At 35.5% G+C, this 25,156-nt stretch overlaps 1 protein-coding gene across 2 annotated transcripts in view; it reads right to left on the reverse strand.

Moving 5' to 3' along the window:
• The window catches only part of COL24A1 (collagen type XXIV alpha 1 chain), a 402,120-nt gene that overhangs the window by 42,189 nt on the left and 334,775 nt on the right, over positions 1-25,156 (reverse strand). For both annotated transcript variants that reach the window (XM_059136719.1, XM_059136718.1), the window contains exons 48-52: positions 9,303-9,410; positions 7,607-7,714; positions 7,459-7,512; positions 6,827-6,889; positions 2,822-2,875 (exon numbers count right to left, since the gene is read on the reverse strand). In XM_059136719.1, the coding sequence (XP_058992702.1) occupies positions 2,822-2,875; positions 6,827-6,889; positions 7,459-7,512; positions 7,607-7,714; positions 9,303-9,410 (387 nt within the window). The remainder of the gene's footprint in view (positions 1-2,821; positions 2,876-6,826; positions 6,890-7,458; positions 7,513-7,606; positions 7,715-9,302; positions 9,411-25,156) is intronic.

The raw sequence follows: 25,156 nt of genomic DNA on the forward strand, positions 1-25,156 counted from the left end.
GATTTTTCACACTTAACAATACATCATGAACAGCCACAAGGCAGCTGAACTAGATATAACTGGTTGTTTTCAATAGTAGCATAGTATTCTATGAAACGGCTAGGCCACGGTTTACACAACCATTCTTCTACAAATGAACATGGGATTTCAAGTTTTGCTAATATATCCAGTACTGTGAAAAAAATTTTTTGTAAACTTTCCTTAGTGTATACTGAGTGCTTAATTTCTATTGCACAAATTTCTCTAAGTGGAACTGATTGGTCAAAAGGTATATGCACTTATATTTTAACAAATATCTTTTTCCATGAGGGCTATAATTCACATTTCTACTACTACTGTTCTCCCTAATCCCCTTCTGAGAGGTTAGATGTAATATCTTGTTATTACTTTAATTTGCATTTCTGTTACTCTAAGTTAGGAGAGCATCTTTCCAAAAAATTATTGGATTTGTTTTTCAATTTTCTATTGAGTTTTCTATCTTTTTCACACCAAATTGAAAGAGTTCTTTACACATGAAGTCTTTGTATATTTTTGCAATTGCTTTTCCCCAACTTATATTAATTTTGTTTATGGAATCTTTTCCCATTCAAAATTTAAAAAATTTTAAGTGAACACATATTCTGTTCTATTATATAGTTTTAGGATTTCCTTTCTTATATAAAAGGTATTCTCAACCTTAAAGCTACACTTTAGCTTTCTAAGTTTTTTAAAATAATTTTAAGTCTTAAAAAAAGTTAAAAAAAAGTTGGGTGAAATATGGTTCCAATTTCTTACAGCAACAGTGAGACTAAAATAATTCCATCTCCCCTGTCAGTGATATACGAATGGGCATGTGGCTGATCAATGGACATGAGGAAAAATGCAATGGGAGACTTCTGAAAAAAAGCTTTATTTTTTCTCAAGATAGGGCTGGAGATCAGTTTTCACTTTGGATAATTATATCTGGATTTAATTGCTGAGAAATTACAGTTATAGAAGCTTCATTATGAAGCTAACACTCTGGATGACAGAGTAGAGACATGGAAAGAACCTGGTCTTACATAACATGATTGAGTCACTAAATTAACCAAATCTGAAGCCCTTCCTACCTCTGGGCTTCCCATAATGTGATATAAATTTCCTTATTAAAACCAGTTTGATTCAGGCTTCCTATTAACTTAACAGCCACAATCATCCTGATATATCATTTTTGTTATAATTAAATTCCTATATATTCTGAGATCTAATTCTGGGCTCTAGCCTCTTTACACTCATCTATTTGTTTATTCCTTTGTGCTACCATATAGTTTCATTTATAAGGACTTAAAAGTAATGTTTCCTGATTCAGAAAAGCATATCTTTCATCCCCCACCACTATTTTTTTTATCTCTCACAAAGTATCTGCCATTCTCAAATGCTTATTCTTTCATAGTAGACTTTTCTTAGAAGATTCTTCTTAGAATGGAAAAAATGGAACTTGGAAAATATTTGATGGGCATGGTGAATATCATAAGGATCTTTAAGAACTAGCTATACATAAAATTGATTTTAATTGAGCCATTTCTTTATTATCGTTACTTTGACTAATTAATATTTCACATTTTTTGACAGAGGAGAATTATTCAGTAATCACAAGTATGTGTTTCTTAGCTTGCTGAAAAACCACCGACCAAAATCAGAGAATTCTCCCACTTACAATCTCCCACTTAGACTATATAGCTCTGAGTCGTAAATGCTGAAAATCTAGAGAAATGTTGAGTTACACTTTTTGTTTGCAAAATCAAAAAGTCAACAGTTTTTGTGAGAAATTTTCCCCTAATTTATCAAAGAGAACATTGTTTATACACAAAGTTCCATTTTATATATTAAGATTCCGCGTCTCTCCCTATAATGCTTTCAAAGGATTCAAAATATTGATTCCATGCAGGGAATGCCATTTTCCTCTCCAAATCTCAATTTGTCCCTACCTACTGGGTTCTTTCTCTTGTATGTTTACACTACTATTAGTATTGTAAAACTCTCCCCTGACCACTCTGCCAACCATTATCTTATTTTTCTGTTTTATTTCATATTCAGATTTCTAAAGGCACTGGCCTCTACTAACTGTCTCAGTGTCCTCTCCAGACACAGCTTGGATGGGGGCAGAAAGAGCTGAAGAAACATCACCTATGTAATTTACTAGCTGTACCACCTTGAATTAACTAGGTGAATCTTTATAAACCTAATCTGTTTCCCCATGTCTTAAATAGAAATGATAATACCTATTTTAAAAGTCTGTATAGGAATTTGAGAAAAGTTATTAAATATTTATATTTACTGCCTTCCTTATTGCAGTTTGTGCTTTATCTTCCACTATAGTTTATTTTCTTAAAGATCACTGTTAACCACTCCTTACTTGAAACTCATCTAGCTGAACCTTGTGCTTTTCTGTTTTTCCTGGTATTCCCACAAACTGTCTCTTTTCTTCATAGTGTGTGGGCACTTCCAAAGATTCAGATCTTGACTGTCTGCACTTTTTTTGTTACAATTTCTCCTTCAGAAACGGATTCTTTTTATTGCTTTAGTGATCACCTCTATACTCATGGTGCTCAGCCCCTTCTCCCCTGCTCCAGTCTACTTTCCTTTCTCAACTCCAGTTTTCGTGTTTATCTCACTATACACACCTTCTTCAGTATACGTATAGTATCTAAGCTCTCAGGAATCACCTTCTAGATGAAAATTTTGCCCTTGGCTTCTCAAATACCCAGAGTAATCCTTTTTGGATTGCTCTAGAAATAGGATTAAAGAGGGAAAAACGAGAATATGGAAAAGAAAAGGAAGATCTATATTGTAACAAACTTACAGTTCTACCTGTTGGGCCTATTATACCTTCTTTGCCAGAGGGGCCAGTGTTTCCCTGTTGAGGTAAAAGAAAATCAGTCAGTGCAGAAATGCAGAAAAATTCTAGAGAATTTCTTGTGTAACAGTAAAATAGTCCATGTCCACATAATTCCAGTTTTTAGTAGAAAATCTAATAATATCAAAAGAATTCATAGTACTTTTGACTTGCCGTATGTGACACAATTCTATATATTATTACAGATTCCTGTCAGAAGAGTTACATCTGTGTAATTTCTAACAAACTGCTAAATCAGCAATACAATTTTTGTGTGGTGATAACTTTAATGATGCCATTTTACATGTGGGTTATTACATAAAAAATGCAAGTACTTTACATAAAAAAGAATACATAGAATGATGAACAAAATTTTGAATAACTTTCTTTACGGAGATTGAAGGAGATGTCTGAGTGACTTGCAGCATGGAATTGAGAGAAGGCATGGGAAAGAAAGAGCATCATATATGACTAACTTCAGTTTCTCCATCTATTAAATATGACTGCCTGTATCATAGAGCCATTTTGAGACTTAAATGTGAAAAATGTTTTGAAACTGTAAGTTGTTATTATGAAGATAACCTTGAATAAGCTCAGTCTGGTAATTCTTCCCAAACTATATATGGAAGCTATCTTTTTTTTTAATTGAAGTGTAACTCACATACAATATCTTACTAGTTTCCGGTGTATATCACAGTGACTCAAAATTTTTGTATGTTATAAAATGATCCCCACATTAAGTCTAGTTACTATCTGACAGCATACAACGCTATTACAATATGACTGACTACACTTCCTATAGTACAGATTACATCCTCAGGACTTACTTATTTTATAACTGAAAGTTTGTACCTCTTAATTCTCCTCACCCATTTTGCCTACCCCCAACCCCTCCCCTCCTCTAGGAACCAATAGTTTGTTTCCTTATGTCTATGTATCTGCTTCAGTTTTGTTTTTTTGGCTTGTTTTATTTTTTAGATTCTACACGTAAATAAGATCATGCTGTATCTTCCTTTCTCTGTCTGACTCACTATGTCTTTATGAATACAAAATACCTGTTGTAGTTATTTTCCCTCAACCTCCACTCCCACTCCCATTTGCAGCAAATTTCAGTCTTTCTGGCTTATGCTTAACCTGTATTCTTAAATGTAGGTATCTGATAGACTTTCTCTTTATCCAACTCCTGCCATGGTACAGAAAATACTAACAATTGAGATCATTATGTCATAAAGTCTATTCACAGATAGCTTAGAATGAGAGAAATTAGCTGGTACTATAAAAAAATCTAATGGAATCACTTTTAAAAACAAAGACTGACTTTAAATGGTAATTTGTAAGTATGGTCCCCAAATCTCAAAGATCTCCAACCAAATCAAGACATAGAACACTACATCAAAAACTAATGATGTACTATATGGTGACGAACATAACACGATAAAAAAAAAAAGAGAGTTGATTCATAAACTAATCAAATTTAAGCCCTAAATTGGTTTATCACTGAAAAAAAAGTCAACAAAGCTTTAATTTAATGAACTGGCCCATGATCTGACTCTAAAATAGTGATTTGTTAAAAGAACGGAGAGGTATACATGAACTCTAGAAAATGGTAGACCAAACAGCAAAAAACAGTGTCTATGCTTATCTAAATGTGTCTGAAAGACAAGGTGTTATGATTTTATTTATTTTATATTTGTATATTTTTATATATTTTATATTTATATATATTTATATATTTTATATTTTTAGAGAGGGAGAGAGAGACAGTGGGGAAGGGGCAGAGGAGGGCGAGGGATAATCTTAAGCCAGCTCCATGCCCAGCATGGAGCATGAGGCAGGGCTCCATCTCACAATGCTAACAACATGACCTAAGCTGAAACCAAGAGTCAGACACTTAATTGACTAAGTCACCCAGGTGACCCTGATGATTTTAATGGTTGGTCCAGTTAACTACACAACAACATCTTTGAAATGAAGAAAAATTAATCCAGATTTCCTACTTCAATTAATTTATTTAATCATCTAGTATTTATTGATTTATTGATTGTTGAGCAAGAACTAGTTACTAGACCACTTAATATCCATTCTATATTCTAATTATACACCTCATAACGTATTATTTGGCCAGTCAGCTGTGGATTCAGATTTTGGCTCTTCTACTTACTAGCCAGGTATGGCCTTGAGCAAATTACCTTTCAGAGACTTAGTTTCCCCATCTAAAAAATGGGGATGATGGCATCTCTCACAGGATTTTTATCAGGATTAAATGAGAGAAGGGACACAGACTGAACCCTGGTAGATAATAGTTTTTTTGCTAAGTTATTAACCTATCATGACTTTTCACTTGAATTTATAATGACTCAGTAAAAGATATTGCAATTATAAATTAATATTCATGAGCAGTTACCAGAACTTTATTATTGGTGAACTGATAAAATTTCTGGAGCTGCAAAGCAGGATAGGGCTCAGACCCTGGCCTACAGAAACCCAGCGCCTAGTAAGATTCTGCTTAGGACAGATGTTAGGCAGGCAGCCAAATATCAAGAAAGGACTAATTAATTGAGAAAGCTTAATAAAAATACAATGAAAGGATTTAATTAGTAGGGAACTTAATATATGTAAGAACTTAAAAGCAATATTTATTAGAGAGGCGGCGTTCCACATATAACTCACCTGCGGATAATCAAGAATTGGGGCTCATATAAAAGCACCAACTTTCCACGGTTCTTCAGAAATCATAAAAATAACTAATAAATTTGCACCTGAAGAAATGTTGAGGTGGGTCTTTAAACAAACATTTCTCAGGGTAACATTGCCCTTTGTGTTACTGAAAATAATTTATTGTAAGAGTTGGAGAAGTGTAGGATTTAAAAAATTTGACTGTTCATTTAATATTTTGCACAAGACACTGATTTTCAGCTGTAAAGTTCTTCGAGATTCTTTTCTCCTGCTTCTGGACCACTTTCCTTTTTCTCTTTGCTGTCTCCACCTTTGTCCCTGTAGTCGCTATTACTCAAGGGGGTGCAACTGCTACAGTCAAACCACTGTTCGACATTTTATCGCTTTTTTTTTTTTCTCCCAGTTTTACAGATCATCTCATCAATCAGGAGACTGGTTAATGAAAGCAAAAACAAAACAAAAAGCAAAATAAAACAAAACAAAAAAACCAAAAACCAGTGACTGCTGATGGCTTATCTATCCCTACTTATTATATTTGCTACACTTTGCAATTCTAAGTACTAAATAGCTAATGGAATTCTTCAGACACCAACCTTTGTAACTCTTTAAGCAGTTCCTCATCACTCTCCAGGGATAGCTACCCCTGAGTTGGGAAAACATAGCTATTGGGAAATATTTTTCAAAGTGTGGTGTGAGGAGTTCTGGTCCTAGACAAGCCTCCTCCAAGTGGTGCATGGGGGTGGTCTCTGGTCTCTGGTTGCATTAATGCATATAACACCAAACTGCTTTATGTTTTTGTTCCTAATGTGAGTTAATAAATACATTATTCAGTATCAACATTAATTCTGATATGTATTTTCTAATCTAAGAACAGGGAAGATGGGTGGTCTCTAGGGTCTTTTGCTCAAATTAATATATGAAGTGAAAAAGGCTAAGAACATTTGCATGGGGTCTACTGAATTTCTATCTTTTTTTTTTTTTTAAAGATTTCATTTATTTATTTGACAGACAGAGATCACAAGTAGGCAGACAGGCAGGCAGAAAGGGGGGGGCAGGATCCCTGCTGAGCAGACAGCCTGATGCGGGGCTCTATCCCAGAACCCTGGGATCACGACCTGAGCCGAAGGCAGAGGCTTTAACCCACTGACCCACACAGGCGCCCTTGAGTTTCTATCTTTAAAGTAATTTTATTAAGTTCTTAATTTGGAGTATATTAATTTTAGAATTCTTAACGCTAATTCTTAAAATAAGCAAAGAATCACAATCTCCCGGCAAGTAGAATGACTTTACACTTACTCTCTGTCCAATAGGACCTTTAGGACCTGATATTCCAACAATGCCAGCATCTCCCTCAGGACCCTAAAAATAGAATAAAAATAAAAAGTCAAAATCTTTCATTCTATATGAACATTTTACAAGTGAAGTAATCTTATAATAATCTATTGAGTTGATTCTTAAAAAATGGAACGTTAATTAAACGGCTAGTTAATGATGTACATGCTGAAGTACTATGGAGGAATTGTTCTGAACTATGCAAGTTACTTTGAAGTGTGCCAAAATGAATTCAGAGAGGGAGAGAGGGTTAGATAAGAGTCACAATAAAGCAAGTCCAGTAAAAAGTTATGGTGGAACCTAGGTAAGAGGTATATGGATTTTTACTCATTCTCTCAACTTTGCTGTATTTTCAAAATAAAATGCTTGTGAAAATGGAATGTGAGGGGACAGAGGTGAGTTATTCTTAAAATTGGTAGGAAAATATATACCTATGTAAAATTTTATATTAATATTCAATTTCAAAATTCAAATATGTAACTCTACGAATGGAAATTTTGCAGATTAGGAAATAGGTTGTCAAAGACTCAAGTCAGAGACTAAATATTGGTATTTCGACATCTTTCTGATGAATAGCAGAAAATGTGTAAACATACTCTGGGGCCTGGGAATCCTTGGAAACCTGTCAAACCTTGAACACCATGTTCTCCCTGCAATGTGAATGGATAGGATAATCATTATTATGCAATGGTGGCCTGGCCTGTAAAATAATAATACTTAGTGAATTTCTGAGTTGGCACATACAGGCTGCCCTTTCAGACCAGGATCTCCACATGGTCCTTGATCACCTTGTGCTCCTCGGTGACCTCTTTTACCTTGAATTCCAGGTTGACCAGGTAGCCCTTGTTCACCCTATGGACAAATAAAAAGGGTGATCTTGACTTTAGAATCTATAAGCATACCGTGTTTTAAATGAAACCCCAATACAGGTCCATCCTTAGGCAAAAGTACAAGGCACTGGGGAAATCAAATTCTGCCTGGTCATTCTCCCTACCAATATTTTTCACACAAGTAATGTTTGATTATAATAAGCAAGAGGTGTAACAGTGGGGAAAGAAAATTTCAGGGATGTGGTCGTAAGTGTGGAAAAAAGAGGGAAAGGGGAAGGACAGTTGGGCTAAAGAGAGAATGGTGAGAGGTGGTGTGTGTGTGGGGGTGTTTATATATCATGGAATTTGTATTTTATTTGAATCAGTATTACTTTGTTGTGTTTTCCTCACCATACAGAGATGATTCAGCTGATACCAGAAACTGAGCAGGGTCTCCTGAAGTGTGCGAACCTTGGCTTTTACCATGGTTATCTTTTCAATCCTATCATTAAGAAATTTCTAGTACTTGTTTCCCAAGGTTCCCTTTCATATATATTCCTTTCATCTCCTCAAATGTCACTTTAAAAAATATATTTAAGCACTGCTGTTTTGTTTGTAAAAGTTAAGGGTTTTCTAAATTCATTTTTATTTTATTTTTTGAAATGAAAGTTGTAATATCTTTCACACCACTTCTAAAAATAATAATCAGGAGGAGTTTAGAGTTAGGTTAATAAAAAAATGAAGGTTGGTTGATTTTGATCAAAGATTATTTAAGATTAGCATATTATCCTTCACTGTCTGGAAACAAAGACACAGCTTTGGGACTTGACAAATACAGATCCTTCTTATTGTCAGGTCATACTTAAGAGATAGGAATTTTATTTCACTTTCTGGTTTTAGCACTGGGTCAACTACATTGAATTTTAGTGGAAAGGAATGAGTCATTTCCAGTTTACCCATATGGGTCAGAATACCTGAACATTCTGTAGAACTAAAACTATGAAAATCAAATTAAGAGGTGATAATGATGAGGGTGCCAACATCTTAATCCCTGGCTTTTATAAAATTGCTTTAGACACTGGAGTCATCTTTTGGTTGTAGGGGTCAATTCTGCATTGAGATAGCTCTAAAACAGGTTTTGCTTAGAAAGCCTTATTGAATGTACAATACTCCATTCAATGAGTGTTAATGCAAGATTTCAAGATGATCACTTTGACTCTAAGAAATAAGCTCTACTCCTAATCAGATTTATGAACTGTTGGGTAGATTCAGATTCAGAGGAATAGGAAGTATTTCTAAGAAAGTATGTATCTGGAAGTAATAAGATTTCTCTTTTTAGGAGGAGACAGAGGATGACAGGAAAGAAGAAACAGAATGAGTCAAAGGGCATCTTTTAAAGCATTGCCAATACTGAATTAATGAGTTGTTCTGGCAATTATATGCACTGTGTTTATCACAGGAGAGGAGAATGTCCAGGCCACACACTTTCTTTTTCTTCCTAATGTGTTTTTACTATTGGTCAAATTTATTAAAACCATTAATCTTACCATCCTGTGACCTAGCCAAAGAACTCAGGGACAAGATGTTTGTCAATGGTGCTGCTCATCTATCAGAAGAAAACTTTGAAATACCTTTGGGCCTGGGATGCCTGGGCTTCCTGGGAGGCCTGATGACCCCTTGGCTCCTCGAGGACCTGGAGACCCAACCAGTCCTGTTCTTCCTAGGCTGCCTCTGGTGCCCTAAGAAATAAGAAATGAAAATTGGGGTATTTTCTAAAAATCCATCCAGAGGCTCAGTATATTTAGGAGGGGATGGTGTTCCGAAAGGCTGCTGTTGCCACACTACCCGGGTTTGAGACCTATCCTGGGCTTCTTTCCCAAATAAGTGAAATATTTAAGTAATATTTTGACTCACCTAAAGACTCTAATTATAGTTAATGTAATGGTCTGAGGTATTTAAAATGAAAGTACTGAGGCAGTATAGTCTGTCAGTACCTTCTGACTTAAATAGCCAAGGTGCAAAGTATGTGTGTTATGTTCTAACTTTCTGTATTATATTCTGGGTATGCATGACAACTCTAATAACTGATTAATGTTTCCTTAAGAAAAATATTCTATGGCTATTAACTAGACCTACTGTGGTGATCATTTTTCAATATGCACATATATTGATTCATTATGCTGTATACCTGAAACTAATGTAATATTTTATGTCCCTTATATATGTTTCAATTAAAAAAAAGATTAAGAATTTAAAAAAAGTTTGAGTGGTTTATTTGTTAGCCCAGCATGGAAAATCACTTAGTGATATGACTTACATCATGTCCTCAAAGTAAACTTGCTTAAGATTATTACCTTTTGGCAAGAACAATGGCCTGAAATGGTAAAGACATTGGAGCAGCTTCAATAGCCAATTAAAAAACAAGGCAGATGCTTTTCATTGGTTTTCCTTGCCTCTTGATGAATCAACAGATGTTACCAATACTACTCAGTTGTTGATTTGGGGATCCAACGCTGTGTTGAAGTGACTGAAGAGCTAACCTACATGAACAGTTTGCAGATTGACTATAGGTGAGAATATTTTCGAAAAAAAATTAAAACACTGAATCAGTACAACCTCAAGTGGAATCTGCTAAAATGTAATAAAAACTAATAGCAATGCATTGGGAAAATATTTATTGAACAAATTTATAAAAGTTGTGAAAATGTAGTGTATTTAAAGCTATGGATGTTCACTGTATTATCCACCATCAGGTCCACTGAGGAAAACACTCATCTAGCATGTGTTATTGAACCAGTAGTGCCAATAGTGAATTCCACTGACTCTGGCAACCTTCATCCATTTTGTGATATTTTTTGTGAAAATAGAAACCAAATATCCTAATTTTCTCTATCACACAGCAGTCTGATGGCTCGGCAGGGATAAAGTTTTATTGAGATATTCTGAGAATGAGATTGAAATGTCTTTGAATGGGAAGACCCACCCTCAACCTCTATTATTAAATGATGAACGGGTTTAGGAATTGGATTTTGCTGCAATGCCTATAAGTGAAGCATATACTTTGGTAGTTGTTTCTTTTTCTTTTTCCTTCTTTTTTTTTTTTAAGGGTGAGGGCAGAGGGAGAGTGAAAATCTTAAGCATGTTCCATGTTCAGCACGGAGCCCAACACAGAGCTTGGTCTTACAACCCTGAGATCATGGCCTAAGCCAAAATCAAGAGTTGGATGCTTAACTGACTTGACTCACCCAGGTGACCCAAGTCTTTTCTTTTTTTTTCTTTCAAAAAATCTCTATACCCAACACGGAGCTTGAACTTAAAACCCCAAGATCAATAGTCACATGCTATACCAACTGAGCCAGTCAGGCACCCCATGTGTCAGAGTCATTTTGATGACAACTAATGTTTGAATCACAAGTAACATCAAGCGACTTTATACATTTCCTGTGATGTCAGAAATTAAAACAATAAGTCAGATCTTCATTTCTCACACAAATTTGCAGTGGGTAGATTTTCTGAGCTCAACTCCCTTCAGTAGCATTTTTTAGCACTAGAGGCAAGACATTTCTATACCTCAAAATCCATTTAACTGTGCAGCAGAGGAGTTCCCACCTAACATCAACTGGAAATGCTAATATACAACGTAACGACATGCTAGAAGGCAAATAATCAAGAGAAGAATCTAACAGAATTTTACAAATTCCTTCCAAGCAACAAATATGCACAATTAAAATCACATGTTCATGAATTTGGCAGCACTTGTATGTGTGAAAAGAATTTTCAAAGATAAAATTTGGAAAATGTGTAAAATCTCATTATAAGTCAGCATTAACAAATAAAAAGAAAATTTTGATGATAGGGAACTGTAATAAGCTATCTTTCCTCCCACAAATAATTCTATTTTTTCTCATAAGTTGACTTGTATTACAAAAAATTGTACTAAATTATTATATTTTCAATTTCATAAAGAAAAATTTTGTGAAAATCTATTTTTTCTCATTATATAAGTTCTTAAATAGTACCTTAATTTTGCCTACTGCCCTGCAAAGCCCAAAATACAATATTTACAGAAACCATTTGTCAACCCCTATTTTAGGAGATGACTGCTACTTTTTGAGTTGATTCCTGGGATACTAAACTGGGTTGTGCAATCTTTCTTCTAGGCATTCAGCAAATATTAGATTATGATATAGAACATCATTATGTGAAAGCTAGGTCATGGGAAGCCCTATGAGCAATACAGAAATAAATAAAATAAGGCTTTTATTTTCAAGAAGCTTAAAATTAAGTTAAAAATTATAAAATGTTGGGGCGCCTGGGTGGCTCAGTGGGTTAAGCCGCTGCCTTCGGCTCAGGTCATGATCTCAGGGTCCTGGGATCGAGCCCCGCATCGGGCTCTCTGCTCAGCAGGAAGCCTGCTTCTTTCTCTCTCTCCCTGCCTGCCTCTCAGTGTACTTGTGATTTCTCTCTGTCAAATAAATAAATAAATAAATAAAATCTTTTAAAAAAATTATAAAATGTAATATATAAATAGTTATAATAAAAACAAATATTTTAAAGATTTTCCGATGAGAAGAGAGATACAAAGCAAATACTTAGAGGGGTCCTGAATAGGGGAAATTTTTTTTGGTGTTAATCAAAAAGGCATTACTGAGAAAGTAGGTTAGAACAAGATCACAAGATAAAGATATTGTTGGGGCACCTAAATGGGCTCAGTCAGTTAAGAGTGCGATTCTTGATTTCGGCTCAGGTAATGATCTGCATTAGAATCCCGTGTCCAGCTCTATGCTGAGCATGGAGCCTACTTGAAATCCTCTTTCCCTGTCCTCTTTCCCTCCCCCCCACTCACATATGCTTTCTCTCAAAAAAATAAAATAAAAGATAAAGATATTGCCCTATCACAAATGTGATAGGAGAGGTGATTCGTCAAAAATAGAGTCTCTTAAAAAAATGGGGCACCTGGGTGGCTCAGTGGGTTAAAGCCTCTGCCTTCAGCTCAGGTCATGATCCTAGGGTCGTGGATACAGCCCCACATTGGGCTCTCTGCTCAGCAGGGAGCCTGCTTCCCCCTATCCCCCATCCCCGCTTGCCTCTCTGCCTACTTGTGATCTCTATCTGTCAAATAAATAAATAAAATATTAAAAATAAAATAGAGTCATTTATGTAGAAGGCCTGGTTTGGAGAATAAGATCTAAAGATAAAGCTGATTTTGAATATAATACTGAAATATTATTCCTTTTTTCCCCAAGTTATTTCTTCCAAATTATATCATCACATACATTTTCATTCTTTTACTTATGGTAAATAATTCAACATAGTTAAAGATTTACCTTTTCCAGGTAGATTTTCTTCATTATCACAAAGCTGACTAAAATAATGAATGAAAATGTATTTTTATATTTATATTCCTAGGTGCCATGTACTATGCTGGGCACTCACAGGAAGACACCTACAGGATACCTACAGGATATAGCTTCATATTTCTTAATTGATCTCTAAACATTTTTTTTTTGTCCCAATCTACATTGACTATTTTTATCTCTTACCATTTCTCTATGTTAATGGCTCTCAATATACATTAAGGAACAATTATGAGGACAAAATCCTCACTGGGAAAAGGTGAAAGGAAGGGGAGAAATAAAGACAGAAGTACAGTAGGGGAAAGAGCAAGAAGGGGGAAAGGTAGGGAGAGAGAGAGAGACAGAATGAGAAGGAGGAAGCAGGGTTGGGCAAATAGAAAAGAGAAAGAGAGCCACGCTGTGGACTTAAGATTCAGGTGGTATGGTTCTCCCATGTTGCTTGCATCATTAATCCAAGTGCACTAATCTCTACTTCCTTCCCCTTGCCACATGAACTTGAGAACCCCGAATTCATGTAATTTATCCTATTTCTTTCCTCTTGCCACACAAATCCTGGATTCGTGACATGGTGTCATTTTAGAACTCATCAATGCAAATGAAAGCAAATCCAGTCATAGTCATCTGAGACTCTGGGATATAAAATTTCAAAAATGTTCAGTGAAGATAGCTGTTATACCAATGGCCAGGTCTCTAAAAAGAATATGACTTTACAGAAAAGGCAAGTCTCAAAAATTGAATTCTGATAAACACTGTCCTCCCCATTAAAAACAAAAACAGGTGGGGCACCTGGGTGGCTCAGTGGGTTAAGCCTCTGCCTTCTGCTCAGGTCATGATCTCAGGGTCTTGGGACCGAGCCCCGCATCAGGCTCTCTGCTCAACAGGGAACCTGCTTCCCCCCTTCTCTCTGCCTCTCTGCCTACTTGTGATCTCTGTCTGTCAAATAAATAAATTAAAAAAAATCTTTAAAAACAAAAACAAAAAAAACAGGTGAGAAATCCAAAGAAACCGATGACTTGGAGAAAAGGAAGGTATGTAAGCAAGGGAAAACAAAACAAAACATACATACTCAGATCAATATATAGACTTAGTTCCAGAGATAAACTAGGTAGAAAGCAGATCAGTGTAAGGATTTAAAAACAAAAAAAAAACCAAAAAAAAAAAAAAACCAAACAAAAAAAGAAAGGTGGATTGTCTTGCAAGGCTGTGAATATCCTACCTTTGAATGTATTACAGAGGTAATAGATGCCACAGGGAGAGGATAACACATGACAGATTACCTGAGACAATTTTAGGATACCTCAACATTCCAGAATTCTAATAGAGTAGCACTTCACTTATAATTTTAGGCAATTTTTTAAAGACCTTTATTCACCAACAGGAAAAAAATATATATCTTTCCAGTGATGCATGGACAATGGACATTCAGATCTTGTTGAATGCTCCAGAAATTCAATAGGTATTTTTAGCTGAGAATAAAAGAACCCTAAGACTAGTCCTCAAGGTTAACTGAAAACTAGAAACTTTACTCGCAGTGCTATCACACATTTAACAGGGCACACTGGATATGTTCCAAGTCACTTACTGTTCATGTTGGTTTCTTAGAGAGAAATTTGAGGATAGTGGCAGAGTGTTCTGCACAAAGTTCCAAACAATGTCTCATACAAGTAGAGAACAAATATTTCTTATTGTGAACACAGAGATGGATGAGTAATTTTACTTTCAAGAGAAACAGATGCTAATGCCTAAGCATTCTTTCCAGTGTCTTCTAAATGATTTATTTAAAACCAATCAGCAAAGAGTAAGTAATTCTGGGAAATGTTTTAAAAGAAATAAAATCGTATTTAATTTGTTCAGAGATGCTAAAACAATGAAGTTTACCTGAGTTAAAAAAAAAAAAGTTGATAGTATGATAAGAGTACATGATGTCTCATGGCTAGAAACTTCCACTATCCTCAGATGGAGGTTAGATTCCCTGCTGAATAAGTTTTTATTTTTTTTTTTTAATTAACATTAACTGACATAAAGTATTATGTAATTTAAAAGCCTACTTAGTGCTATTTTGGTACATTTGTGTTTATTTATTACAATATGATTATTGCAGTAATGTTGGCTAATACATTTATTATATCACATGTTTATAATTTCTTTTTTGTGCTGAGAACAGTTAAGATTCAGTCTGCTAGCAACCTTGAAATTTACAATATGATATCATTGACTATAATCACTATGTTGTGCATTAGATCTCCAAAATTTATTTATCTAGTAGTTTTAAGTCTGTACTCTTAAATTGGTTTTCAACTCTGCAGGAAGTATCAATTTTGTCTAAACTGAAGTTTATGACTGCTTGGGTCAGTCAGTAATCAACAATATCAGCCACAACAAGAGTTACTTTTTACTGAGTGTCTTTTGTGTATCAGAAACCATAATGGTTGAAAAAGAAGAAAGAAAGAAAAAAAGAAAAAAAAAGAAAAGAAAGAAAGAAAGAAAGAAAGAAACTATATGGTAATATGGTTGTATTGTTTTATTTAAACTGATGTCAGTGAAGGAAATAAGACTTTGACTTCCCTGTGGGGGAGGGAAAGAAGGATACATAAGCATGTACATGTTTTTCTGGAATTGAATGGGAAGATCTGGAACGGAAAATGGAGTTATCTGTATACATTCAGAGGACAGAAAGAGAAAAATTTTGGAACAATGATGACTAGTTTATATATAATAGTGAAACATAAAGTGAATGTCACTCTGTTACTTCCTAGGCCCCTTAATTTAGATGTTGTAATTTCATTAGAATTGAAACAAATATATTAAGGAATAAATAACAAATACACATTTTTAAGTACAGGCAAAAATAGAAATCCACATTTTAAAGTAGATTAACAAAGGAAAACCATCTTTAAGATATGTTGAATGAAAAGACAAATATTTTTAATATTAATTTTATAGATGTCTCAACAGCAGAGTGATAAGTTTAAAATGACACTAAACTTCAAATTAATTGTTTTTCTTTAAAGTAGCACCTTGAAAATCGCTAGAAAGATTTTTCCTTTCCCTACTTCCAAGCATCCTCTGTGCTCATACCATTATGTTTATATAGTTATAAACTATATAAATAGTTCTCCCATATTTCTCCCATATTTATGGGAGAAAATAGCAATTAAAATTACTTTACTTACTGTAGTACAAAAAAACAAGTATGATGCCGTAATTTTTTTTTTTTGCATTATTAGGCAACATAAGTACTGCATTTTTTGTTAAGCCAGCAAACCAATGAGTTATAAAAGTAATGCTTTGCTTCCTTTATTCCAAGCAACTAAAAACACTTCTGTTTAAGTAAGAATTTCTCATTTTATTTGGTTTACTAAATATATCCCCCCAGGAAAGAATTGGCTGTTAAAAAATGTGGGATAATAATTATTAGGTGATTATATGCAAGGCTATATTATATAAAAATAATGTAGCATTCATAACATTTTCTTTCAGTGTCAGTCAAAAGTAATGTGGCCAAACGTTGGAAATAAAATTTATGAATGAGCTGTACACTAAAGTCAGGAGGGGACTTTAGTTTTGAATCTCTAAACATACTAAGGCTTATGGAACTTGGAGCAGGGTTGAGACAAGTCACAGGGCAGCGGAGACAAGTCAGGTCTGCTTGACTTATGTCTATTCCCGAGAGTGTACAAAACTAAGTTTGTTCAGCCTTAATGAATACAGGCATTTCAACATTGTATTACCTCACAGAAATTATTTATACATTTCCATTAGAACAACTGGTGGTCTTACAAAATGGACAGTGCAAATGTCACTCTAATATTGGGCAAAATTCATGTGCCTTATGAAATCTCCTTTACTCAGAACTTCACCTATAATCATAGGACTGACAGGGACTAAAAAAAGGATTATTTCATTATACTTTGGATCTTAGACATGTCCAGGCTCACGCTACTATGAAGAAATAAATGTCCCTCTTTCATTTCAAAAATAACAAATCTATACCCATACTCTCTTACTTGATCCTCGGATAATCCTGTGAACATGCCAGTTCTTTCCTAACTGCAGGTTTTTCCATTTTGGTTCCTTCACAGAGTGTGTTTGCTCCTCATTCTTTATAGACCTGGCTCAGTGTCACCTTCTCAAGGGAGATACAGTCTCACTATACCCAAGTGCAACCTCCTCCACGAGGCCTGCACTGTCTATTCCATCTATAATCTATCTCCCACATGCTCTATCTCACAACCGTATTTCTTTCTTCCACAAGCTGGAATTACCAGATTTCTTTATATATGGACTACTAACCAATTACTGGGTTGATTCATAGTACATTATGAATTCTTTTTATTTTTTTTTTTTTTAGGTCAAAAATAGTCAAATGTCGGGATGCCTGGGTGGCTCGTTTGGTTAAGCATCTGCCTGCAGCTCAGGTCATGATTCCAGGGGTCCTGGGATCGAGCTCTGCATTGGGTTCCCTGCTCAGGGGAAGAGCCTGTTTCTCCCTCTGCCTGATGCTTCCCCTGCATGTACTCTCTCTCTCTCTGCCAAATAAGTAAAGAAAATCTTTTTTAAAAAATGGGCAAATGTCAGACATTTCTTGCTGTTCCATGTATGTTTCATGGAGGCAGTTCTTTGTCTATCTTGTCTAGTGCTATATTTTCCAACTCTTAGCTCATAATAAGCACTGAACAAATATATGTTGAATGAATGCACGTTAGCTTAACCATGAGTATCTATTATTATGGGAAGATGATTAATAGCAATAAGGGCATGTAGTCAGCTAAACACGTCACATACGAACCATATGAGGTAGGTGTTATTACATTCCTGTTAGAGATGAGAAGCTTAAGATGTTAAGTAGCTGACACATCTTAATTTTATTCAGGACTCCAAAGTCACAGTTTTTATGCAAAGACCATTCACTCTTCAAATATTTATTGAGCTTCTTCTTCTTTTTCAGATTTTATTTATTTATTTGAGAGTGAGAGAGCGAGAGAGAGAGCATGAGTTGGGGGGAGGGAGAGGGATAAGCAGACTCCCCACTGAGCAAGGAGCCCAATGCAGGGCTTGATCCTAGGAGCCCGGAATCATGACCCTGGAATCATGACCCCAGCCAAAGGCAGACGCTTAAACTAAGCCATCCAGGCACCCCTATTGAGCTTCTTCTATTGTCTGAGGCTGCTGAGTGCTAGAGCTCCAAAGATGAATAAAACACAACCCCGAATCTATATGAGTTTGCCATCTTTTGTCGCAGGAAGACATTAAAATATGTAATCAGCAGCCATATGATTGTGCTCTGACGGAAGCAGTGTATACAAGTTCAGAGCAGGGTTGCTTAACTCTGACTGGAGAGTTCAAGGAAGAGTGTCTGAAGGAGGTAACAGTTCAATTACGTCCTGAAAGTGCAAGAAATTATTCATCCTAAACTTAGAGAGAAAGATGAAAGAACTTTCCAAGCAGAAGGCATAAAGGACATGTACAAAGACAGGAAAGTAAGAAAAAAATACAGAATTTGGGGGGACTATCTAAGTAATTAAGCATAGCTGAATGGGTATAGCATAGTGATTAAGAACACAGGTTCTGAATCTAGATTGGCTGATTTTGAATTCTGGCTCTATTGTTTGTTGTCTATATGACCTCAGGCAAGTTGCTTAGTCTCTCCAAGTCTCACCTTCATTTTCTGTACCCTAGAGATAATAGCTATACCTACTTTACGTTTTTTTTTTTTTTTAATTGTTGTTGTTGTTTTTTTGTGGGATTAAATAGCTTCATACATATTCAGCACTTTGAATAATTCCTGGCACATAGTAAGCATTTAATAATTGTTAGCTGTCATTATGACTGAAATGCATAGGAAATGTGAGGATAAAGGCAGAATAGAAGACTAGAAACGTAAAGAGAGGTCAGACCATGAAGATCAACATTACACAAGGAGTATGAACTTCATTGGATGGGGAGTCACCGAAGATTCAACTAGGAAAGTTACATCCTTCAGCAAATCTTTCATTTTGTTGCTAATAAGCAGCCGAACTGGCTGTGTTTTGTCTGTTCTGGAAGAGTTCCTAATGAGCAGTAAAAGGGCCAAAACAAGTTGCAGGGGGGAGAGGGAGAAAATAGTAATCAGGATAAGCCATAACTGGAAATCACCCTTTTAATAATTAAGAGTTGACAGGATCTACTGAATGTAAATCTGGCAAACACAAGAGTGTTTCTTTCTCCAAAATACCATGGGGAAATAAATGTATTTTCTCAGAAACAGAAGTTTCTTTGGTGTGACTAGCTCACAGGCTAGAGAGTGCCACAGGTGGGTGGCAGACCTGCTAGTGTCCCTAACAGAGGCTTCCATGGTGGTCTTGCTACTCTGTGCTTGGACTGTGAGTTGGATGATGAAGTGTGTTTTTCCTTCTTATACTGGACACAATCCACAGTGGAAAACTCAAGACTTCCGATGTTCTTTCAGGATAAGCATCTCATTTCCTATAACACTTAAGCCTGTGTTCACCTTACAAAGTGTAAAGTCAAGATTGAAAATCCTTGATTTGTCTTTAGTCAAGATGGTAGGTTTGTTTCTTTCCCTCTCTTCCAATAACCAATTTTATTAGTTGTAGCAATAAAAAATAAGAAGACCAGTAAGCCTTCATTTTGGTGACAAGTAGATTTATGATCTTTGCAGGGAAAAGTTGTTTTCCTTTTTCATAAATGATTGAGGCACTACAGAAGTCCAAAGCGATGAAAACAGCAATGGTAGACTCATTTACTGCAGATGTGCTAAGTTGACTCGTCTCAAAACACTCATTTATACAGAAGGAAATTCACATAGGCAACTGTGAGCCTCTCCAATACTGTCCTTAGTTATAGTCACATGACTTTGAAAAAACACTGAAACTGTGGACCGAATATGCCAAGAATTCTTTAACTCCTTGGCCACATCAAAAAAAGAAAGAACATTGTTTAGGAAAATCAGGCAGTTGCATAATGCTAGAAATCCTAGAATAAATATTTTTCTTAGTGGAAAAATCCAGCAGTCTTTAAAGGTAAGCCAAGAAACACCATGGTGCCATGATTTAAAAAAATAAAATAAAAACTTAAAAAAAAAAAAGACCAATGGAAAGATGTCCTTATCTGTTGTTGAAAATATTCCAGGGAATATGCGAGTATTTAGAGACTATGTTACTTTCTCTTAATTAGTTTTTCTATTGCCATAATAAGTTTCAGAAATAATTAGAAATTACCAGTTAGCCATTGTTTTCTAAAGTCACTGACCAGACTAGTTCCTTATAAAGCATCACCACTTTAATTTCATATCATATTTCTACAGGAAACAGAAACATTTGTAGAAAATATTTCCATATTCATAAATACCAATAGCATGTGTAAACTTTGGGGTTAAAAAGAGGATTCCTCAAGGGAAAGTTATTTTTTTTTATTTTGATGGATACAAAACACTTCCATATTTATGACATCCTGATATTCAAAGTATGCATGTGAAATTTTTCTAACTTATTCTTTGAAAATGCTAAAGGTAGGAGATGATGAATTATGATCTGATACCAAATTGCTTACCAATGGGAATAGCATATACCATTCTTCATACTTCATGGCCCTGGGTGATATACTACAGCAATATTCAACATTATTCCTTTCATCACAAAATTCCATGAGATTCTTATACTGGCCCTATATAAAGGGACATCTAGCTCAGAATCTGTTTTTCAAAAATGATGGCCCAGTTAGAAGTAGAATAGCTTTGAAAATGGAACTAGAATGTACATGTTTTATTGTCCGACTAATTCATACTCAGATGCTCCTTTCTCTTTATTATGTCATCAGCCTCTCTGTCTCTACTCAGTCCACCTAGCTTTTAAATGTGCTCAAGGTTCTCTCACTTCAAAATAACTTCTACTTTAATTTCAGTTTCATCTCTAGTTATTGTCCTACTTTCTCTTTCAGAGCCGAATTTCTCCACTGAATTGCCTGAATATCTGATTTCTTCACTGTCCATGCTCCTCAAGCACTGCGATCCTATTTCTGCCCCTACTAATCAAATCAAATGGCTATTTGCTGAAGTTAACGATGACCTCCATATTCTAAAATATAATGGCATAATTTTATCTTTTTGAGATTTTGGTACTAGTCAGGGTCCTTACACGCAAACACCAGAAACCAATTCTGGAAAATTTTAACGGAAAATTTACTGAAAATGCACTGAATAGCTCCTAAAATCACAGGTAAATCCAGAAAGCCAGATTTGGAAAATACACAGAATAAAGGAAGTTTTGGCAGCCAGAATTTGGACACTGCAGTGTGTATCACAGTAGCTGCTGGACATGGACTCGTGTCACCCCTGGAAACTACTGATGTTACTGCCACTGCCACTAGAACAGAGTCTCTATTGTCCTGGCTTCTGCATATCACAGACTCCCCAGCCAAAGGTCTTGGTGAACATAATGATTGGTTTGGCCTAGGTCATTGGCTTATGTCCTTGTTTCAGGAAGGAACCAGAAGATGAGAGTCTAGCCTTTGACTTCTGTGGAAAGGGGCCCCCTATTGGGGTGCCTCAGTGGCTCAGTGGGTTAAGCATCTGGCTTTTGATTTTGGTTCAGGTAATAATCTCAGCATTGTGGGATCAAGCCCTACATCGGGCTCCGTGTTCAGCAGGGAGCCTGCTCAAAGATTCTCTATCTCTCTTCCTCTTCCCCTGCCCACTCTCACCAAAATAAATCTTTAAAAAGAAAAAGGAAAAAAGTAGCCTCCCTCACCAAGATCAGAGAGTAAACACAAACATTTATAAAGCTAAAAATGAGGTAAGATGCTGAATAACCAAACAAATAAAATTAAGAAAACACATGTGCAACACAATCTCTTAGGATTATTATAGTTGATGACTTACTCCTTGAAATATTTTTTGCTAAGTTTCCATGACATTATATTCTTTTCCTCCTATCTATTATGATAACTCCCTCTTGGTCACCTTTGTAGTCTCCTCTTCCACCTTTACCTTACTTCTAAATGATGGCATTCCCCACAGCTTGATACTGAACCTTCTTTCCATTGTTTACTTATATTCGTGTTTTTCTTCATTTGTTCCACAAATCTATTCACTGCTCCTTCTCTATCTCGCTATTTGTTCTGGGAATTTGACCTTTATGGACTGCATCACCTGGATTCTCTTGTCCTCTCTTGACTTTCAGTTGAGGTTGGCCAATGGGATATACTTCACTAGGATATTAGAGGAGGAAGGTGCACTACATTTACTGCTCCCATTTCCTTCTGGCCTTGGTGTTCTGTCAGTGGTTGGGTTACTTTCAGCTCTAGCTCCTGTGGGGTGTCCCTCTTCCAATAGCTCCGGCTCTCAACTGGAGTCTCAACTTGACATTATTTCTTTTCTTTAACCTTTCAGGTCTAAGGGCAGTAAACACTTCCTACTGCTGACAGTCTCTGGATTCTCCCAACATCCCTTATTGACTTCCCCGTCAACATTTTTGTAAATATTCTCTTCAATATTCAGAAGTAGAGTATTTCATCTACTTTTTAACATGACCAATTAAGTACATTTGTATACGCCGATGACTGTCACGTTTATATCTGACCTCCTCTCTGAGTTTTCTGTCAGAATATTTAACTGCCTACTTAATATCTCTACCTGGATCTTATAACCTTGCCTATAAAATTTGGGTCTCTTTCAGTGTTTGCTTTTTTTAGTGATGGGTACTATGATGCATTGAGTTAGAAACTTGCACAAGTTAGAAACCTGGAAGTTATCCTTGACATCCTTCTCTTTCCCTTACCTCCCATGATCAAATATCAAAGCTACCTCCTAAATACTACTAAATCCACCCACTTCTTTCCATTTCCACTCCACTAATCTAGTCCAAACCATGGACATGTGTAGCCTAGAATACTGCAATACATAGTCTAATAGTCTCCTGCATCTCCCTTGCTCCTTTCATTTTCTATAAAGAAACCAAAGGGAGTCCCCTAAAAATGTAAAATTGGATAAAGTTCCTCAATAGGGTCCTACTGTCTTCAGCTAATATTCAATATCCTTAATATGTCCTTCAACACGCATGATGATGTGGTTCCTGTAGACCTGAATGGTATTTAGCTTATTGGCTACATCTTGCTCATTGAACTTTATTACTCTTTTTTTTTGGTTCTTCAAACATACTAAGCTCTTCCTAGCTTCTTATATGCAGCTGTTTCTGCATAAAATATTCCTTTCTGGCTTTCTTCACCCACAATAATCATTCCTAATTTATTAACTCCTACTTATTGTTTAGTGTTACTTCTCCTTCCCTACCCCCTCATATCAAGCCACTTTACTGAGTGTAATTAACATAAGGTAAATTGCAAAATACATAATTTGATAAGTCAGCATAAGGGATTTCACATGTTTGTGTAATCACACAATCATCACAATCAGAATACTATATCATCATCACAATCAAGATCATCACAATCATCACAATCAAGATAATATATCTGCTCCCTTCCTCCAAAAGTCTTACCCTTTCCCTTTGTAAGCCCTTATTCTCATACCTCTCTATATGCATTCCATCCAGGATATTCCTGATTTGCTTTCTGTCACTACAGATTAGTTTGCAATTTCTAGAATTTTATATAAGTAGAATCATACAGTATGGGCTTGTTTTGGTCTTATTATTTTTTTTCAAGTAGGCTCTACATCCAGCATGGAGCCCAGTGTGGGGCTTGAACTCATGACCCTCAGATCAAGACCTGAGCTGGGACTGAGTTGGGTGCTCAACCTACTGAGCTAGCCAGGCACCCCTGTCTGGTTTTTTCCCCTCAGCTTATTTGAGATCCACTCATGTTGTAGCATTTATCAACAGCTTATTCTTTTTATTGCAAACTAATTATTTCTTTGTACATATGGAGCATGTTTTTTCAGGCAGTCATTTTTTAACGAAGATTTGGGGTGTTTCTGTTTTGGAGCTGTTAGAAAGATAAATGCTATAAATATTCATGTGCAGGTTTTTGTGTGGACATATGTTTTCATTTCTCTTGGATAAGAGTAGAAAGGCTGGGTCCTATGACAGGTATATGTTTAATGTTTTAAGATACTGTCCATGACAAAATTGACATCCTAATAGTATGAAGTGTTCTGACCCATGAACATAGTATATATACTACTTATTTAGGTCTACTTTGATTTTTGTCAGAAATGCTTTATAGTTTTTAGCATATAGGTATGCACTTTTTTGGGGTCAAATTATCCCATTTTGGCACTATTGAAAGTACTGTATTTTAAATGTCACTTTTTGAATGTTCATTGTTAGTATATAAAAATACAATTCAAATTTGTATATTGATCTTACATCCTGCAACTTTGCTAAATTTACTTAAATTTTTTTGGAGATTCTTGAAGATTTTCTATATAGATGATCATGTTGTCTGTGAATAAATACAGTTTTATTTCTTCCATTTCAATCTGGGGGTTTTTATTTTTTTATTACCCTGACTAGAACTTTATTGCATTGATTAGAATCTCCAGTACAGTGCTGAATGTGTCATTTAAATATTAGAAGGTAATACAGATATCTTTACACAACTGAGGCCTCAGAAGGTTTGTCTTACACATACCCACACTGGAAATACTTTTTAGGGGAAATATAATAATATATTAATAATAATATATTATTATAATATATTAATATTAGATACAATATTAATAATAATAGAAATAATAATAGAAACAAATTCAGGAGATTCTATAGAAATTATTCAAAGTAATAGTGATCAAATAGCTTAATTAAGTTTATTCCTCAAAAAGAAAAGCAATGGAAATAAAAAGAAAGAGTAAATGCATAAAAACTAAAAGTCAGGGGCACCTGGATGGCACAGTCAGTTAAGCATCTGACTTGGTTTTCGCTCAGATTGCGATTTCAGGGTTGTGAGATTGAGCACCTCTGTGCTCAATGCAGAATCAGCTTGAGACTCTCTCTTCCTCTCTTTCTATCCCTCCTCTGGTGCTCACGCACACACTCTCTCTCTAATAAATAAATCTTTAAAAAGAAAAACCTAAAAGTCAAAATTCAAGGCAATATCAAAAAATGATAAAGGCAAAGAGTAATTTATAGAAACAAAAGGAAATGCGAGCTCACACAAGAACTTATTTTGTT

Source organism: Mustela lutreola, chromosome 10 (assembly GCF_030435805.1).
Source record: "Mustela lutreola isolate mMusLut2 chromosome 10, mMusLut2.pri, whole genome shotgun sequence".
Lineage (NCBI taxonomy): Eukaryota > Metazoa > Chordata > Mammalia > Carnivora > Mustelidae > Mustela > Mustela lutreola.